Source organism: Chiroxiphia lanceolata, chromosome 21 (genome assembly GCF_009829145.1).
Source record: "Chiroxiphia lanceolata isolate bChiLan1 chromosome 21, bChiLan1.pri, whole genome shotgun sequence".
Classification (NCBI taxonomy): domain Eukaryota; kingdom Metazoa; phylum Chordata; class Aves; order Passeriformes; family Pipridae; genus Chiroxiphia; species Chiroxiphia lanceolata.
Window position 1 is genome coordinate 6,001,091 of NC_045657.1, and position 14,913 is coordinate 6,016,003.

The 14,913-nt window shown below is 45.3% G+C and overlaps 1 protein-coding gene and 1 long non-coding RNA gene across 2 annotated transcripts in view; one reads left to right on the forward strand and one right to left on the reverse strand.

Annotated features, from left to right (window-relative positions):
- Nucleotides 1-3,941: 3,941 nt before the first annotated feature.
- On the reverse strand, nucleotides 3,942-6,308 carry LOC116796964. Its single transcript, XR_004360548.1, has 2 exons — nucleotides 5,945-6,308; nucleotides 3,942-5,199 (listed from the first exon to the last, which is right to left on the reverse strand). It is a non-coding gene; the product is annotated as an uncharacterized LOC116796964 (long non-coding RNA).
- Nucleotides 6,309-6,421: 113 nt separating this feature from the next.
- The window catches only part of DNM1 (dynamin 1), a 66,717-nt gene continuing 58,225 nt past the window's right edge, over nucleotides 6,422-14,913 (forward strand). Inside the window, 1 exon segment of the mRNA XM_032707995.1 lies at nucleotides 6,422-6,714. Coding sequence (XP_032563886.1) covers nucleotides 6,554-6,714 — 161 coding nt within the window. The 5' untranslated portion in view covers nucleotides 6,422-6,553.

Below are 14,913 nucleotides of genomic sequence, written 5' to 3' on the forward strand. Positions count from 1 at the left end.
GAATTGATTTTTAGCTGAAAGCATTGTAAGCTGAACACAGACAGTTACTGGTGATATACAGTTAGCATTAATAATTTTCAATGCAGCAGCATATGTTGATTTTTCCTTTGGGCCTTTTTATACTATCCTGATTTTACAATAATCAATTTGGAGATGACCATCCATATTAATCAAGGACGGGCCCTGTTTGTGCCCAGAGTCCTTTACCAGGTCACAGCTGTCTGCACACAGAGAAAATGCTCTCCTGTTAAGCATGAAAGCTGAAATGTCATCCCAGGGAACACACACACAGAGCAGAAAACATGCATGGAGTCTCTTTGGAATCATTTTGCATAGTTGATCCTCTGCCCCTATAATGGTGCTGTCAGAGCAGCCACTGGCCTGGCTGGTTTGTAGCAGTGGGGGAAAGGGTTAATCCTGTGCTTCCAGTCCATATAACATGAGCCAGACCTGGGAAAGACAGAATTCTCGTATAGATAAACGTTCATCTGCAATTAGTGTCTTGTATTTTTAATTCTACAACTGAAGTTCTTGTGTTCTATATATGTTTAACATTTGGAAATCTACAAAGCACCATGTTAATAAAAGATGCAGGTGACTAAGCCTACAGTTTCTTTATCATTAGATGTTATATTCTGACATAGTCTAGAGGCTCCCCTCATAGTCTGGGCTTTCCTCTCTGAGTTCCTGCATAGAAATGATTAAATAAACAACCTTTTTGAATTTATGAACAATGCAGAGATCTACTGCAGTGAACACAAATCTGGACATGAATTTAGTTCTGTGCCTGCACAACACAAGCCAGGATTAGGGCTGTGGGAAGCACAGATGTCCTGTTTCATCAACCTACAACCCAAAGATTGATCTTCAGAGATGCCTTTATGTGCCAGACATGAACATCACACCTACCAGAGATGGTTTAACTGAATCCAAGAGAGAAGGTTCCAGATTCAGCTAATCACACTGTTCAGTTTGAAAGTCACAGAGATGTAGGGTAACTGCAGAAAATCGAGTTAGGATCACTTCTTTCACTACAGGCAGCAAAACAGCATGTCATAAGTTGACAGCCAAAGGGTACTGTCAGTGCCCACTGAGCATTGGTACACACACCTTGACCTCCCATCTCCTTTTTTTTTTTCATGCAAGAAACATCTCCCTTTCAATTATTAAGCAGCTCACTGTGCAGTGGTAAATACAGGTCATAATGTGAGAATGCACAGAAGCTCAAAAACATAGAGCCACAATGCAGGTCAGACACAATCACTCAATAACAACCCAGGTATCCTTGAGGCTTGGGCTACACAAACACTGTGCCTTATTGACTGTGGGAATGAATGAAACAGGATAAGAATTGGAAGTTCAAGGTTAGAGAATGATCCAGGAAGCGTCCTGCAATGCAGAGATTGTCATCAGTGGAGCTGCAGGTCATAACTGTAAAGCAACCTGCACTACACCTCCGTGTGATTGGATCAGGGTTATGAAATTCCTTGGCAGATAAGAGGACAGACCATATGAATGCTTTTAATTCAGGAGCTGGATTGTATTATATAGCCAAGTTTTTGCTGGGCCATATAAATTTGCTCCAGGGACCAGATGAGGCATGCAGATAACCAGAGATTTCTAATTTCCAGCACATGACTGCGCTGTGCAGTTGTATGTTTTAATTTTGGCTTTTGCAACCCTTGGTGAAGCCACATTGCTTTTGAAAATCCAAGTGTTTCTCAGTGCCTCTGACAGCACCAACATACTGCAGTACCCACAATTTCCTCTGCAATCTGCAAGGATGGAGTTATTACTCATCCATTTCACCAGGATATAACTAGTTCTCACCATAATATATTTAAGCCTCCCAAACTTATTGGAGAAAAAACATATGGAGCTTCAAAGTACTTTTTTCTTCTGGTTTTGGGGCCTGTCTATTGAAAGAGTGGGCCAAGTTTCACCAGCCTTGCTCCAAACAGCTGATATTAGTTACTGGAATTATACTGTTTTCCATGTCTGTTTTATCTGGAGGAGGACTGGATTCACACACGTGAAAGCAGTAGCACACAACAACATTTCAAACCAAAATGATCTGTGCATTAAGGGATGTTTGCACCCATTCCTTGTAGTATTGTTCTAGAAACCTATTCCTGGTATTTCTTGATCAGCAGGACAGGCCACAGGAGATAAAGATACAATTTTTTATATCCATTTTGCCACATGGTCAGTCAGCTTCTATCAGTGATTTTCAGTTTCACAAGGTACAATATCTGCCAGGAGCTATTTTGTGGCATTTTACTGGATGTGGAAAGCACAGAGAACTCAGCCTTGTTGCTCTTAAAATATTAATTTCAACTTACATCCATTTTCAGATTCCATTTCTAATGGACTATAACATTCAGCTTATTTCTTTCCTTATGTATATTCTGGCTTCTGTGGAGCCACATTAATGATAAAACTGTCTCAGTGTCTCATAAACTGAATTTACCTTCCTTTACCTCTTTTTGGGGGATTTACAGACTAGTTCAGCAAATTTCCTGTTTCAGAACAGAAGGGAAGGAAGCATTTTTTTGCTATGTTATTCTACAAAGGAAAGCTTTATTTGAAAATCAAAATTTAAAGGCTTTCAAATAGCTTTCGCAATAAATAAAAAGATTAGAAATTAACTTCTCTCTGAGCAACTCATACCACATGAATCAGTGATGTTACTATGGTACAGTTGCTGCCATAGGAGCAATTAAGAAACCATTTAAGTATCGATTTTATAATTTCTATCTCTATAGGCAACTTTACATAGTCATGGAAATTCAAGAGGCTAATTTTAATTAAGATTTTTAACTTTTGGTCAGGTGTATCATGTATTTAATATTAATACAGACAATGACAATCCTAGATCTGAGTCTTTGTCGAGCTTCCAGCCTCTCCTGTTAAACATTCCATTTAAATTCTTACCTGTGTTTATAAACATTTTTAGGAACCCAAAGGGCCAGAAGTGTCCACTTCTACACACTGTTCAGAACATTCACAGCTCTACCTGGAGTCAGCAGGAACAGTTTGCAGGTAAGTTAAAGAATCATAAAATAATTGTATTCCAAGTTTTTTTGCCAATTTTTTTTTCTCTGAGGACTAAATGTGTTATTTTTGCAAGAGCAAGGAATGAAGGACAGAATCCAGCACTCAAATGTCTATTTCTAATTATGCTAACTAAACTGGGAGTTCTATTTGCATGAGGTGACAAAATCAGCATACAGAACTGTCCTTACGTTGATAGCCATACATAGAAACACACATATGCTTTCCCACATGCATTTTTAAAGTACATTCAGAAATAATTATAGCATCTTGGGTGGGGGAAGAATCTTTCATCCTCCTTGTTTTTATTTGCTCATATCATCAGTCTTTCTACCAAGGTAGAAAGAAATAGATGTTTTTCCTATTCATTCCAGTTTATAAAATCCCTTTTAATTCCACAGACATTGCAGTTTTCCAATATGTCCCATGAGGAATGATCACATAGTTGTTTTTCCTCTTATATCTACTGCATGTGTCACAGGTAGGAGGTATTACAGAATCAAAAGGCACATCTACTGCTAACATCCTTGTTGCAACTCTGTGGCAGGAGAGAAAATGGAAGGCTCTGGGAGTGATTCCGAGTGCCTGCAGTTCGCTTGTTCATCAATGGGAGGTGTAAGTTTATAAAGCTTCAGAAAATCCAAGCGTCGCTGTCTCAATACCCGAGTTCAGTGTCTGGGCTGAGCTACTGCAATTGCTGCAGAAGCGTTTAGACTTCACGGTATTAATGAGTTGTTGGAGGGTGACGCTGCAGGCAGACACTGATCTCATTTGCTTACAAACATCTCCGCAGGGCAGGGAAGCAGGAGCACATTCTGTGCATGTTTCAGTGTCACGCTAATACTGAGCATGTAAAATTTACAAATATTTCTGCAAGTTATTGTTCCTTTTTTTTGTCTACCTGGAGAGCATCCTGTTACCTCCCCCCATCCCTCCTGTCCAATTTTGCCCTTTAAGACCACAGTTAGACCAAGGACCACATTTCCCAAAACCTAAGTATGAATGTCACAGAAAAGCAAAACCAGATAACATAGAAAGAAATACCTGCAAAGAAGTCATTCAGCAGCCTTAGTGCTGTACCAGCTCCTTAACTGGCAACATAAACCCTATTTTCCCCCCCCTCAGTCTTCAATATCAGCTGTTGACATACTGTACTTTCAATAGTCTTTCACAAATACTTTTCAAAGCAAAAATATTAGTTCAGTTTTAGCTTTCTAGAAGAATGGTACAATATAAATTATTATTTCTGGAGTTGGTTCACTCAGAACAAAATACCTGCCTAGAGTGCACTGGGACAAAGCTTAGGAGTCAAACTATGAGTGAAGGTCAGACCCAAAGAGTCCCTAGGCATGAAGGACTGCAAGCACCTTAGAGACAAGCGCTTCTCCATCATTCAGCAAGGAATGATGGTCCTGGGCTGAGTTAAAATAGAGCTCCTGGGCCACAGATGTGGGGAGAAGCCCCAGGTGAGGCTGGTCATGGCCACTGAGGGTTATTAGTACAGCTGGTAAATTGTGTGAGGTGATTGCAGTGATGGGACTGGGCAATCTTTCTCTGTATTGCAGTTGGTGAACTTCAGGTTACAGCAATCTCTGGGAAAAGGACAATTTTCTTCTTATGGTTCCTCAAATAATGTTACAAAGATGCTCATGGTCTGAAGTTCCCTGAGCATCAGCTCTGATCCAGGAAGGAAGGTGACATCATTATCTGAGCCTTTGATACTGTTCACTCTTCTTTTTGTGGTGACCTCTAACAAGGAGCAGCTAGCTACAGTGGTTTTTCTCCAGATTCCTTCAGCATAAATTATCAGAATGGCTGCACAGGTGCTCAAAGACTTTTGTCCACAGTCTACACTGAGTTTCTTAAGCTTGTTTTTCGAGATTTACAGGGAAATTTGCTGAGAGGAAAAAAATAGCATTGACAGCCCCCAAAAGAGCCCACGTGTGCCCTGCAGTGGTGTTACCCACACAGATGGAGCAGTTTATTTCCCTTCCTCCAGTGTTCTTACCTGCACATTTGTGATGTGTTCAGAGCATTTCCTTGGGCATCTTCACTGACACAGTGAGGCAACCCCTCAACATGGTTGTTCCAGTTTCTGTGTCTGTCCAGGTAGGTATTTTTGCAGGGATTCCATTTGATGGACACCTGTAAATATTCCTTGTAATCATTATAACTAAAACATTGCTGTTTGAAGCAAAACAGACAGCTCAAAATCTGTTGCAGTTTTTTTTATTCCTTTCCCCCACCACCCCCAGCTCGCTCTGAGCTGTGAACAGGAGTACTGGGTAGCACGAACTGAGAGGTGTTTGAAATGCAGCACTCTCCATCCTCCTGACTCACCCTTAGCCATCGGCTGCTTTTCTGAGCACTTGTTTTCACTGCTATACTTTCAAATCAAATATGGCCTCACATTATATTCTTATTAAAAACCAATCCCTTTAAAAAAAAAACCTGAAGCAAGATGTTGCCTCTTTATTCTAGGCAAGTGATTAAAAAAAAACCAAAATCTGTGTACATAACATGAAGCACCTGTTTGTGTTTCTGTGAAACAAACCTAGCAACAATAATCTACTGTTTGGCAGCTTTAAACAGAAATTGACGCATATTTCATCTGTGTTTGAATGAAGATGAAGCAGCAGAATCACGATATGGTTTGGGTTGGAAGGAACCTTAAATACCATCTCGTTCCACCCCCCTGCCATGGACCTTCCACTGGACCAGGTTGCTTGGAGTGTGACAGCGTTTTTGCAAACCCCCAGTTTAATCACATCAGTAATTTCTTGTGTTCTGGTAATTTATAAGTGCTGTTCTCACACAAAGCCCTCCCATGCAGGTGCATCAGCCAAATTCTCAGTTACTGTGACCGAACCGTGCAGGTGTATTGACTTACCAGTGTGGCTGTAAAGACCGAACTGTGCAGGTTTAGTAGCCAAACCATGTGGGTACATCAACCAAATCATACATGTTCGCTGGCTGCACTGCATAGATCATATAGATATAGTAGATAACAGGTAATATAGATACAGTGACTGAATTCCACAGGGCTGTGCAGGCTTATGGACAGGTGCACTATGACTGACTGTGGAGCAGTCTGATGGGGACTCACACCCACACCGGCTGGGCTATACAGGCGTGTCAACCTGCCCCACATAGAAACAGCCCCGGGGGCAGCCTGGGCTGTTCTGCTTCTGGGCAGCGAGCTCCATGTCTGCGGACGCAGCCCCCGGCGCCATCCCGGCCCGGGCCCCCTCAGCCCCCTCGCAGCCCCCGGACTACAACTCCCGGGGTGCACCGCGGCGTCGGCGCTTTTAACGCCCCCTGGCGGCGGCGCGGGGCGCTCTGCAGGCGCGGCGGGCGGGCTGAGGCGAGCGGAGCCCGGGCGGCGTCGAGCGGGGCGAGGGGCGCGGGCTGGAGCCGCTGCCCACCCGCCCCACAGCCGGGGAGCGCCGCGGGAAGGGGTAGCGCGAGCTCGCCCCGAGCGAGGAGCAGCGCCGCAGCCATGGGGAACCGCGGGATGGAGGATCTCATCCCGCTGGTCAACCGGCTGCAGGACGCGTTCGCCGCCATCGGGCAGAACGCCAACCTCGACCTGCCGCAGATCGCCGTGGTGGGGGGGCAGAGCGCGGGCAAGAGCTCCGTGCTGGAGAATTTCGTCGGGAGGTGAGTGCGGGGATGGGGGGGTGGTGGTGGTGGTGGTGGCGGTCCCCCGGGGGGGCGCGGGCAGAGCTGCCGCATGGACAGCGCGGTGCGGGCACGGCGCGGCTCGGCGGCTCCGAGCGCGGTGCGGGGGCAGCGCCGCGGGGTCCGCGGGCACAGCGCGGTGCGGGGTCCGCGGGCAGAGCCGCCGCGGGGGCAGCGCGGGGTCCGCGGGCACGGCGCGATGTGGGCACGGCGCGGTGCGGGCACGGCACGGCTCGGCGGCTCCGAGCGCGGTGCGGGGACAGCGCTCCCTCCGCTCGGAGCTGCCCGGCCGGTGCGTGTGCGGGGCGCGGGCAGCGCTGCAGGATGCCCGGGCGCTGCGGTGCAGGGGCTCGCAGAGGCGGGGAAGGGAGGGAGGGAGGGAGAGCTCCGCGCCCGGGGGATTCCGCAGCGGGGTCCCCGCCTCTGCCGCACCTTGGCGGCCGGTGCGGGCCCCCCCGTGCCCCTCGGCTGTTACATAACGGAGGGGCCGAAATGCCCGTGGGGGACCAGCCGCATCCATCCCTTGCTCCGTGCGGGGCCGCGGGGCTCAGGGATGGATGTTGTCGCTGCTGGGGGGGGGGTGGTGATGCGGAGGGTGTTTAAGTTTAATCTGCTCCGTCCCCCTCCCCCAGCCCAGGCTCGCTGTCCTCCATAGCGGATGCCATGTCAGGAGCTGCGGGGAGGCTATAGGAAGGACGGGGTTAGAGCTCTCCTGTATGCTCAAATCCCCCGGTGCTACCATTTTGTGACAGGCAATATACTGATGCTTTCCCTTCATGTGACCTTCGCATTCATCATCTGCAACTTGAGTAAATTGCAGACCGGGCCGGCTGGTTATCTGCTCCAGCGCAGACACACAACACCTGGGGAGGGGGGGGTTCCTCAGCCTGTTCCTGGCTTGGTAATTAATTGTATTAAGTGATACACAGGTTTTAGTTATCAAGGTCGTTTATTTTGTGCTATGAGGAGCATGCAGGTTGCTGGTGACTTGCCTTAAAAGCAGCGACTGCTGTGGTACCTGGTCAGATGCTTGTGTGGGTTTTTCTCTTTCAGCAAACTGCATTTGTGACAACATCTATTGGATCTCGTTCCCCCACCCCCACTTTTTCTTTTAAGCTGTTTGCTGCCGGATGGCTTATAAAGCTTTTTGACTATCAGAAGGGTCTGTGGTATGGGTTAATTGCTTGTTTAGCTGCAAGTAGCCCCAAATTCTGGATCTGTGCAAGGGTATCCTTGAGCAGTGAGTGCAGGGTGTGCTGTCTGTACTGGGAAGAAGGCACAGGGATTGTATCTGGCAGAATGCATAGTCAAAACAAGAGGGGTTTTTTTTCTTAGCTATAGACTAAAGGAGTTCTTCTGTAAAATTCAAAGAGTTTGAGATTCTTTCTAGATAACTTTCAAGAGTCCATGCAATGTATACCCCAGGGATGCTGGGATCATGCCAAGGGAAGGACATGGCAGAAACACATTTTGCTGAGCCTCAGGTCATAGTCCAGGGTCCACTTGTTTGTCCATAGACACAGGAAGAAAATAACAATTCCTGTCACCCAAGTGAAAAGCTTGCTGGGCTGTAGCTTTCTAAGAAGAAGGGGAGAATGGATCTACTGAAATCTGTGAGCAGAATGGATTCACCTGTTGGCTCTGCTGTTTTCATGCTTTCTAAGTACTGGCAGCCTAATACTGTAAATCTTTTTTAGAGGATGTGTGCAGGCAGTGCTGCAGTGGTGTCATAGATAATGTGTGGCTGTAGGGTCAGAGGAGGGTTTGTCGAAGGACAGTCGGTGTTTTTGGGGTACTCTGCCCCTCTCCTTTAGACTGAGCACACAAGGGGGTATATTAGTCCTTGGTGTGTCTCTACTGGCACCAATTTAGAACAGGGGATTTTATCTGCTTGGTGGAAAATAAACGAATCAAAGTGTTTTCTGTCTCGTTCTGATGACTCCTGTCCCTGGAGAACTTGTGACCTCACTGTGTCCCATCAACTGTCTCTCTAGCAGCAAGTTATGGTGCTGTGGCTTTTAGAAAATGAAATAATGAAAGGTCCCCTGAGCAGAAGCTGAGACCTGTCTGCAGAAAAGCATTTAGAGGAAATAATTGGAGGGGAAATGGAAAATATGTCAGAGTGAAGAGGTCTTTTCTCCATTTGATACCCTTGAGTGCTGGCTAGTTTAGAGGCTGGTAACTTGAAACCTCTTACCACAGAATGTATGTGTATATGCTGCAAACCCCAGTCCTGTTAAAATAGTGTTGGGGCCCTACTGTAATGTGGAGTCCTTTCTTTTTGTGTGGGTATTGGAAACCATGATAAGAGGCTATGGAAATAGTATCCAGAATAAGCATGGCTCTTCAGTGTAATTGTGATAGGGGCTGTCTTTTGTCTGAATAGGCATAAGAAGAAATTGTGTGTAGACCTACTGTGTACAAATACAATCATTGCTGTAGTGTGGACATGACATATGTCACTGCTCCAGCTTGATACCAGGATGGTGGTGCAGCTATTGCTCAGCAGCTGCTGCTGCACAGTGAATGTGAGTGCTGATGAGTTTCTCTCTGAGTGGATGGAAATCTCTGCAAGAACAAATGCTGATGTGGTTGGTGCTGGCTGATGTGTCTGATGTGAACACTTAAGCAGAGGGGCTGGAGGCCCTCCCAGGGCTGGTTTCCCTGCTCTTGACTCGTGGGATTCCTTTCAAATTGTCATCAAGCCATGTTCCCTTAACAGGGGACACTTGCCCCCTGCCAGAGCTGTGCTGTGGCAATCCAGAGCTTCAGTCTAGGGCTGCTGTGGGCACCTTGCAGTAGCACTGAGTTCCACACTTGCTGGAAACCTCAAAGCAGAGAGGAGTGATACTGACTGCCGTCAATATTTAGTTGCACGTCTTACCAAACAAATATTTTTTTTTCCTCCTGAATGTGATGGCTTACTAGCTGCTGCTAATTGCTCTTTCAGTGACACTTTACTCTGCTGTTAACAGATTATCCAACAGTGCAGAGCTTGTATTTATAATACCAGATGTCAGTGTGGCTGCTATGTGCACTCTTGCTGCTGGAGACTCAGCATGATGACTAGGCTACAGGATGATGGTGTTAAAATCATTGAAGAGACGAGAGAAGCCACGTAGAAGCCAGACAGGTGACACATCTCTTCGTAGACTGGTTTATCCTGGGCCCCAGAACTGAAAGGAAGGTTAATCGGGTCAGCTCCAGGCATTTCCTGTTGGTGTGGTTATAGGCTTGTAGGATAACTCAGGTTGGAAGGGACCTCAGGGATCATTTGGTCTATTCTTAAGGTGTTGTTACTTCTCTGCTGCCACCTTTTTTAAATGAGAAGGTCTTGGAGCAGGCACCAATACCAGCAAAATTGGTCTGATAAAAAGAACAAAGCATGTGGTATGTGCTAAATTTGACTTGAGAGCCTGAAGGACCAATAAGGGGGATGTACAAGACAGCCCACGAAGCTGTTTGTATAATCATCCATGTTCATGCCACTCTTATTTTGCCATGTGAAAATAACAAATGTGTTTTCTTTAAATCCTGTGATCTCAGAGCACTGTTACACAAATCTTTGAATTTGTGGGAGTATTACTGTTATCTGTGCTTCACAAACAGGAAAACTGAAAGCACTGGGCTGTGTTCAGATGGTTCCCTGAATGTCTGTGCCCTGTGGTGGTGTCTGATCCAAGGCAGGGTGCTGGGACAGCTGCCTGGCTCTTTGTGGAGAAAACGAGGCACCTCTGACTTCTCTAGAACAGATGGTTTAAGGGGGCTGCTGAGGAGGCAGTGACTAAGGGCTGGGAACAGTAGGTGGAAGGACTTGAGTGGAGATGAAACCATCTTGTTTATGATCAAGGAACCCAATCAAAAAGTTGTGGGAAGTGAATCGGTGTTTACTTGACCCCAGACCTGAACTGGGGGCTGGTACCCTGAAAGCATCCTCTCCTGGGAGCTTTTACACCCCAGATAGGGGCACTCACCAGTCTGCCACCAGGCTCAGATGGTCTGTGCTGAATTAGCTGATGTTTGTATGTTGTCTGGAAGGAACTGGAGGCAGGCATGGACCTAAACTCAACTATGTTGGGCTAACCTTGCCTTTCATAGAACACTGAAATTTCCATGTGGATAAAAGAGCAGGGAATATGCAGCATTGCAATGCCTGTGACAGTGGAAAGGCTAAATGCCAATTAAGCACAGCACTTGTGCTGCAGTAATTGCCTTGACAAAATCAGGCACGGGCCAGCAGTGATGTCCCATACTGAGGATGCAAAGCTAAATCCTGAGGCCATGGGATTTAGTTTGGCTTCAGGTGCAACTTTGGAGGAACAACTTAATCTCTTCATATCTCAACCTTCTCCACCCATTTAGGGATACTTACAGCCCCAAGATATGATGAGGGAATGCCTTCCTTTGATAACACATACTTTGCTTTGTTATGGGAGGCTTCTCCAGCAAAAAACTTCCAGAGGCCAACAGCAGCATTTAGCAACTACCTAGAAGTGAAAGATCCTAAAGGGATGCATAGAGAGATGCAGATACTTGGCGTGTTCCTGCAGGAAAACTGTTTTGTCAATGATCTTTGTGCCTTTAGATTGCTCATGCTGCTTCTGCAGTATGTGGTTTGTGAACTTGAATGCTGAGAACTGAGTGTTTGTAAAAATCGTAGCTGTGTCATGTATAGAGTGTGGATGTCTGCTGTGCTGGGTAATGCTGAGCATCATTGCACTGCTTTAGCAGCTGATTTAAATTTAAACATGAAGGTACACTCACTATGTTGCTCTGCTCTGGACATGAAAGGAGTTCTTAAATATGATTCCTCTAATTTTTTTTTGTGCTCTGCTTTGAGATGTGTTTACATGCCCAGGGTGCTGGCAGAGAGATTAATTGCAAGTCACGGACCCTTAATTGTTGTATGATAAATACATCTGTGAGCCAACCAAATCCTGTGATGTATTAGCAGGTTAAAGACATAGGCACTGCTTGGGAACTGACTTATTTAGGATTGCAGTGGATGGTGCAAGAGCCAGAAGTAGGATTCTACTGTATAGAGAAATAAATCATGGTCAAATAAGTCCTTCACATGGCAGCAAGCCTTTGGTCTCCAGTGAAGGAAATACCTATTTTCATCTTAGATTAAATGGGGAAGGAAGAAAATGTGCAGCACTGGGGGGAAACGGGTAATGTGTTATAGCAGACCCCAAGATAAAATAATTTCACTTAAGAGAAATCTGTACAGCTCTGTGCAAACACTTGTGGGAGGAGGAATGCTAGAAGGAGATACATAATTAAGTTAAATTATAACATAACATGGATGGCTGTAAGGGAAAAACCCATGAATCTCAGTGTTTGCAGATTAGCATCAGTGTCTGCCTGTGTTTGTTCTCTGTTGACTTGCTTTAGTGCTATAGGGGTTGGCTCAGATAAATACAAGTCTAATATTTTTTTCTACTTCCTTCAGCATTTACAGGTTCTCTGCAGATCTTACTGTCTGTATTCTTCAGCTTAACTCTTTAGTGATGATCTCATGCTTCTGGTAACTGCCCACCAGCCTTGTATTCTCTAGGAAAAGAGATCCTTATGGCATGTCTCAGATCATATCAGAATTTACCCAGGGAAAGGAAACCAGCTGTATCTCCAGTTGGGAAGCTGATGCTCAGTGCTGTGCAGGTTGGTGTTTGCCTGAACCTACTGGAGTGTGAAAATGACAGGTGGCCTTGTCATTGCTGGGATTTGCCACCTGAAAGCTGACAGATCAGGGATGCCGCCTCTGCTTGTGTAAACTCTTCCTGGTTACTCTGATAATCCTCAAGTTGAGAGTCTTAGAGCATCCGGAGTTCTGATTAGTCCTTACTGTGCATTGAGATAAAGTAAGTGTTGTGGAATTTGTTGTGTGTTTGCTCAGTAAACGGTATGCTGTGATACTGGGCTGTAAAGCGTGTACAGAACCAGTGGGGAGAGAAATCAGAAGTTCCTACAAGCATTCCTCTGTGCTGAACTGTCAGCTGTTACTGCTTTTCAAAACTTGACATGCTTATCACACAGTCAAAAAACCCTAAATAAACCCAGGCAAAGCAAAGTTGAGCTTCTGTTTTTAAAGGGTACAGATTGTTTTCGGAAGCCATTCAATGTCTGAGTGGGAATGCCAAGCCAAGTCCTTGAACCTGATTTCTCCAGATGCTCCCAGCAGGTAGAACCCAGCTAGACTTAAATAGAAGTGGGAGTCTGTCTGAGGCAGCTTCTGAAAATGTTGTTCTAAGGCAGGAAACTGATCCCCTTCCTGCTCCGGTGAATTCCTGAATGTCCCAGCTCTGTACTTCAGGTTTGAGTCTGTACAAGTGTGAGTAAAAGTCCTCCTGAGTAAGGATTTCTTGGCATCTTTAAGATGGACCTTTTTGAGGAGAAATGGAAGAAGTTGACAACTAAGCCTAAGTTAACCAAGAAAAGAGTTCTTGCTGTGTTCCAGCTACTGGGGTGAAACTTATTATGATGCCTTGAGCAGCGAATTTATTAGACAAGAACAAACCCATGTGTGCTCCACCCATGCGAGCCAGCACTCAGATTTTTGTTTCAGGCAGTACATTTGAGTGGCAAAACCAGAAAACTTACTGAAGGGGTGGCAGGCAGTCATTTAGAAACATATGGTGCTCAACCTGTGTGCCCAGTGTAAAATTGGTTTTGAGGTGGCATCTGTGAAAGGAAATTTACTGATAAATATGCAGGGTAAACCTACTTCCTTAATAGCCACTAAAAAAAAAAACCACCCAAAAAGCTTTGGGTGTAATACTTTTTCCTTCTTGGACTCACAGATCTGTAACCATGTGAGTCAGAGTACTGCTAGTTGGGAGGAGAGCTAAAACTAAATCTGGTCCAAAGGGGGGGGAAAAAAAAAAAGAGAAATCTAGTCATGCATAGTGGGAAAATAGCTCACTAGTGGGACAGTTCCTCATTCCACGTGAAATTTTCTTTTGCTGGTCTCAGACCTGGTTTTGCACATCCTAATAGAGAGTGGAAGCTCAAGGTAAGAGAATATTGTCTCTAATTACAGGCAGATGGACGTGTTCAGCCTTGCGTGAAGTTAAATTCTTAGTGACTAATTCTTATACCTTTTTCTCCTTCCTTAAAGGAGAGGCTGTTGGTGTCTATCATGTATGTCATGTAGGTGTATGTTATTAATGGACACTTGGAATAAGACTAGAAAAATTTAACCATAAAGTACTAAACTGTTTTTCTTAGAAATAATGGAAAACTCCTTCTGTCTGAGCCCTTGGAAAGACCTGCCTTCTCTCCAGAAGTGTTGTGCCAAGAGCTTTAGCTGCTCATGCAGGTTGGTTTGTTCAGTGTTGCTGGTTACTTAGGTCTGCTCTGCAGAGGTTGGGTCTGGTGCAGCCACTTTTGGCTGCTGGCATGGGTCAGGTACTGGATTTGAGGAGTCAGGGTATTCTTAGAAAGCACTGGGAGATGAGAGGCTGCCCTAGATGAGCTGGTAGCACTTGAGTTTTTGAGCATGGTCTTTCGGAGCAGAGTTGGGTGGCACAGGAGGAATGAGCTCAGGGTTTTGTCCCTACTGACTTCTAGCACTTGGATGGTCTGGTCAGACTGCAAGCAGGACTGGTTCTGAAAGCTCCAAAAAGCTATTTCTCTTTATTTACATTTATCTGTGATCCTTTTGAAGCACACATCATGCTTATTTTGGGATAACTTGATGGAGTTTAGTCATAAGAACTGGATGTCTTGCTCAGGACTATCTACTATAAATACTGGGGTAGCTGTGAAGAGAGAGGGCTGAGAACATTTCAGTGTTCACTGGGCAACAGGCAAGACTGCATCAAAGCACTGCAACAGGAGGGCACAATTTAATATTAGATATTTAAACAATTATTCCAGGTGACTCATTGATACTTTGTCCTTAGGTCCAGCTTTGTTTTCAGAGTCCTATTAGTAAATATTTTAATAACAGTTGAATATAAAGTAGCTCAATAGTTTTCTAAAGCTATTTTATACAGATGGGCAGACAGGACAATTAAGTTGCTGATGTTTGCTTCCTTCGTGACCTTCAGGCTTATCACAGCTCCTGGTGCCTGGTGCTGACTACAGTAGATAACTCCTTTCTTTCCTTCAAGACAGTACAGGAAGAACGAGCCCTGAGTCTGAAATCTAACAGCGTCTCTGTTTTCTCCAGAGCAT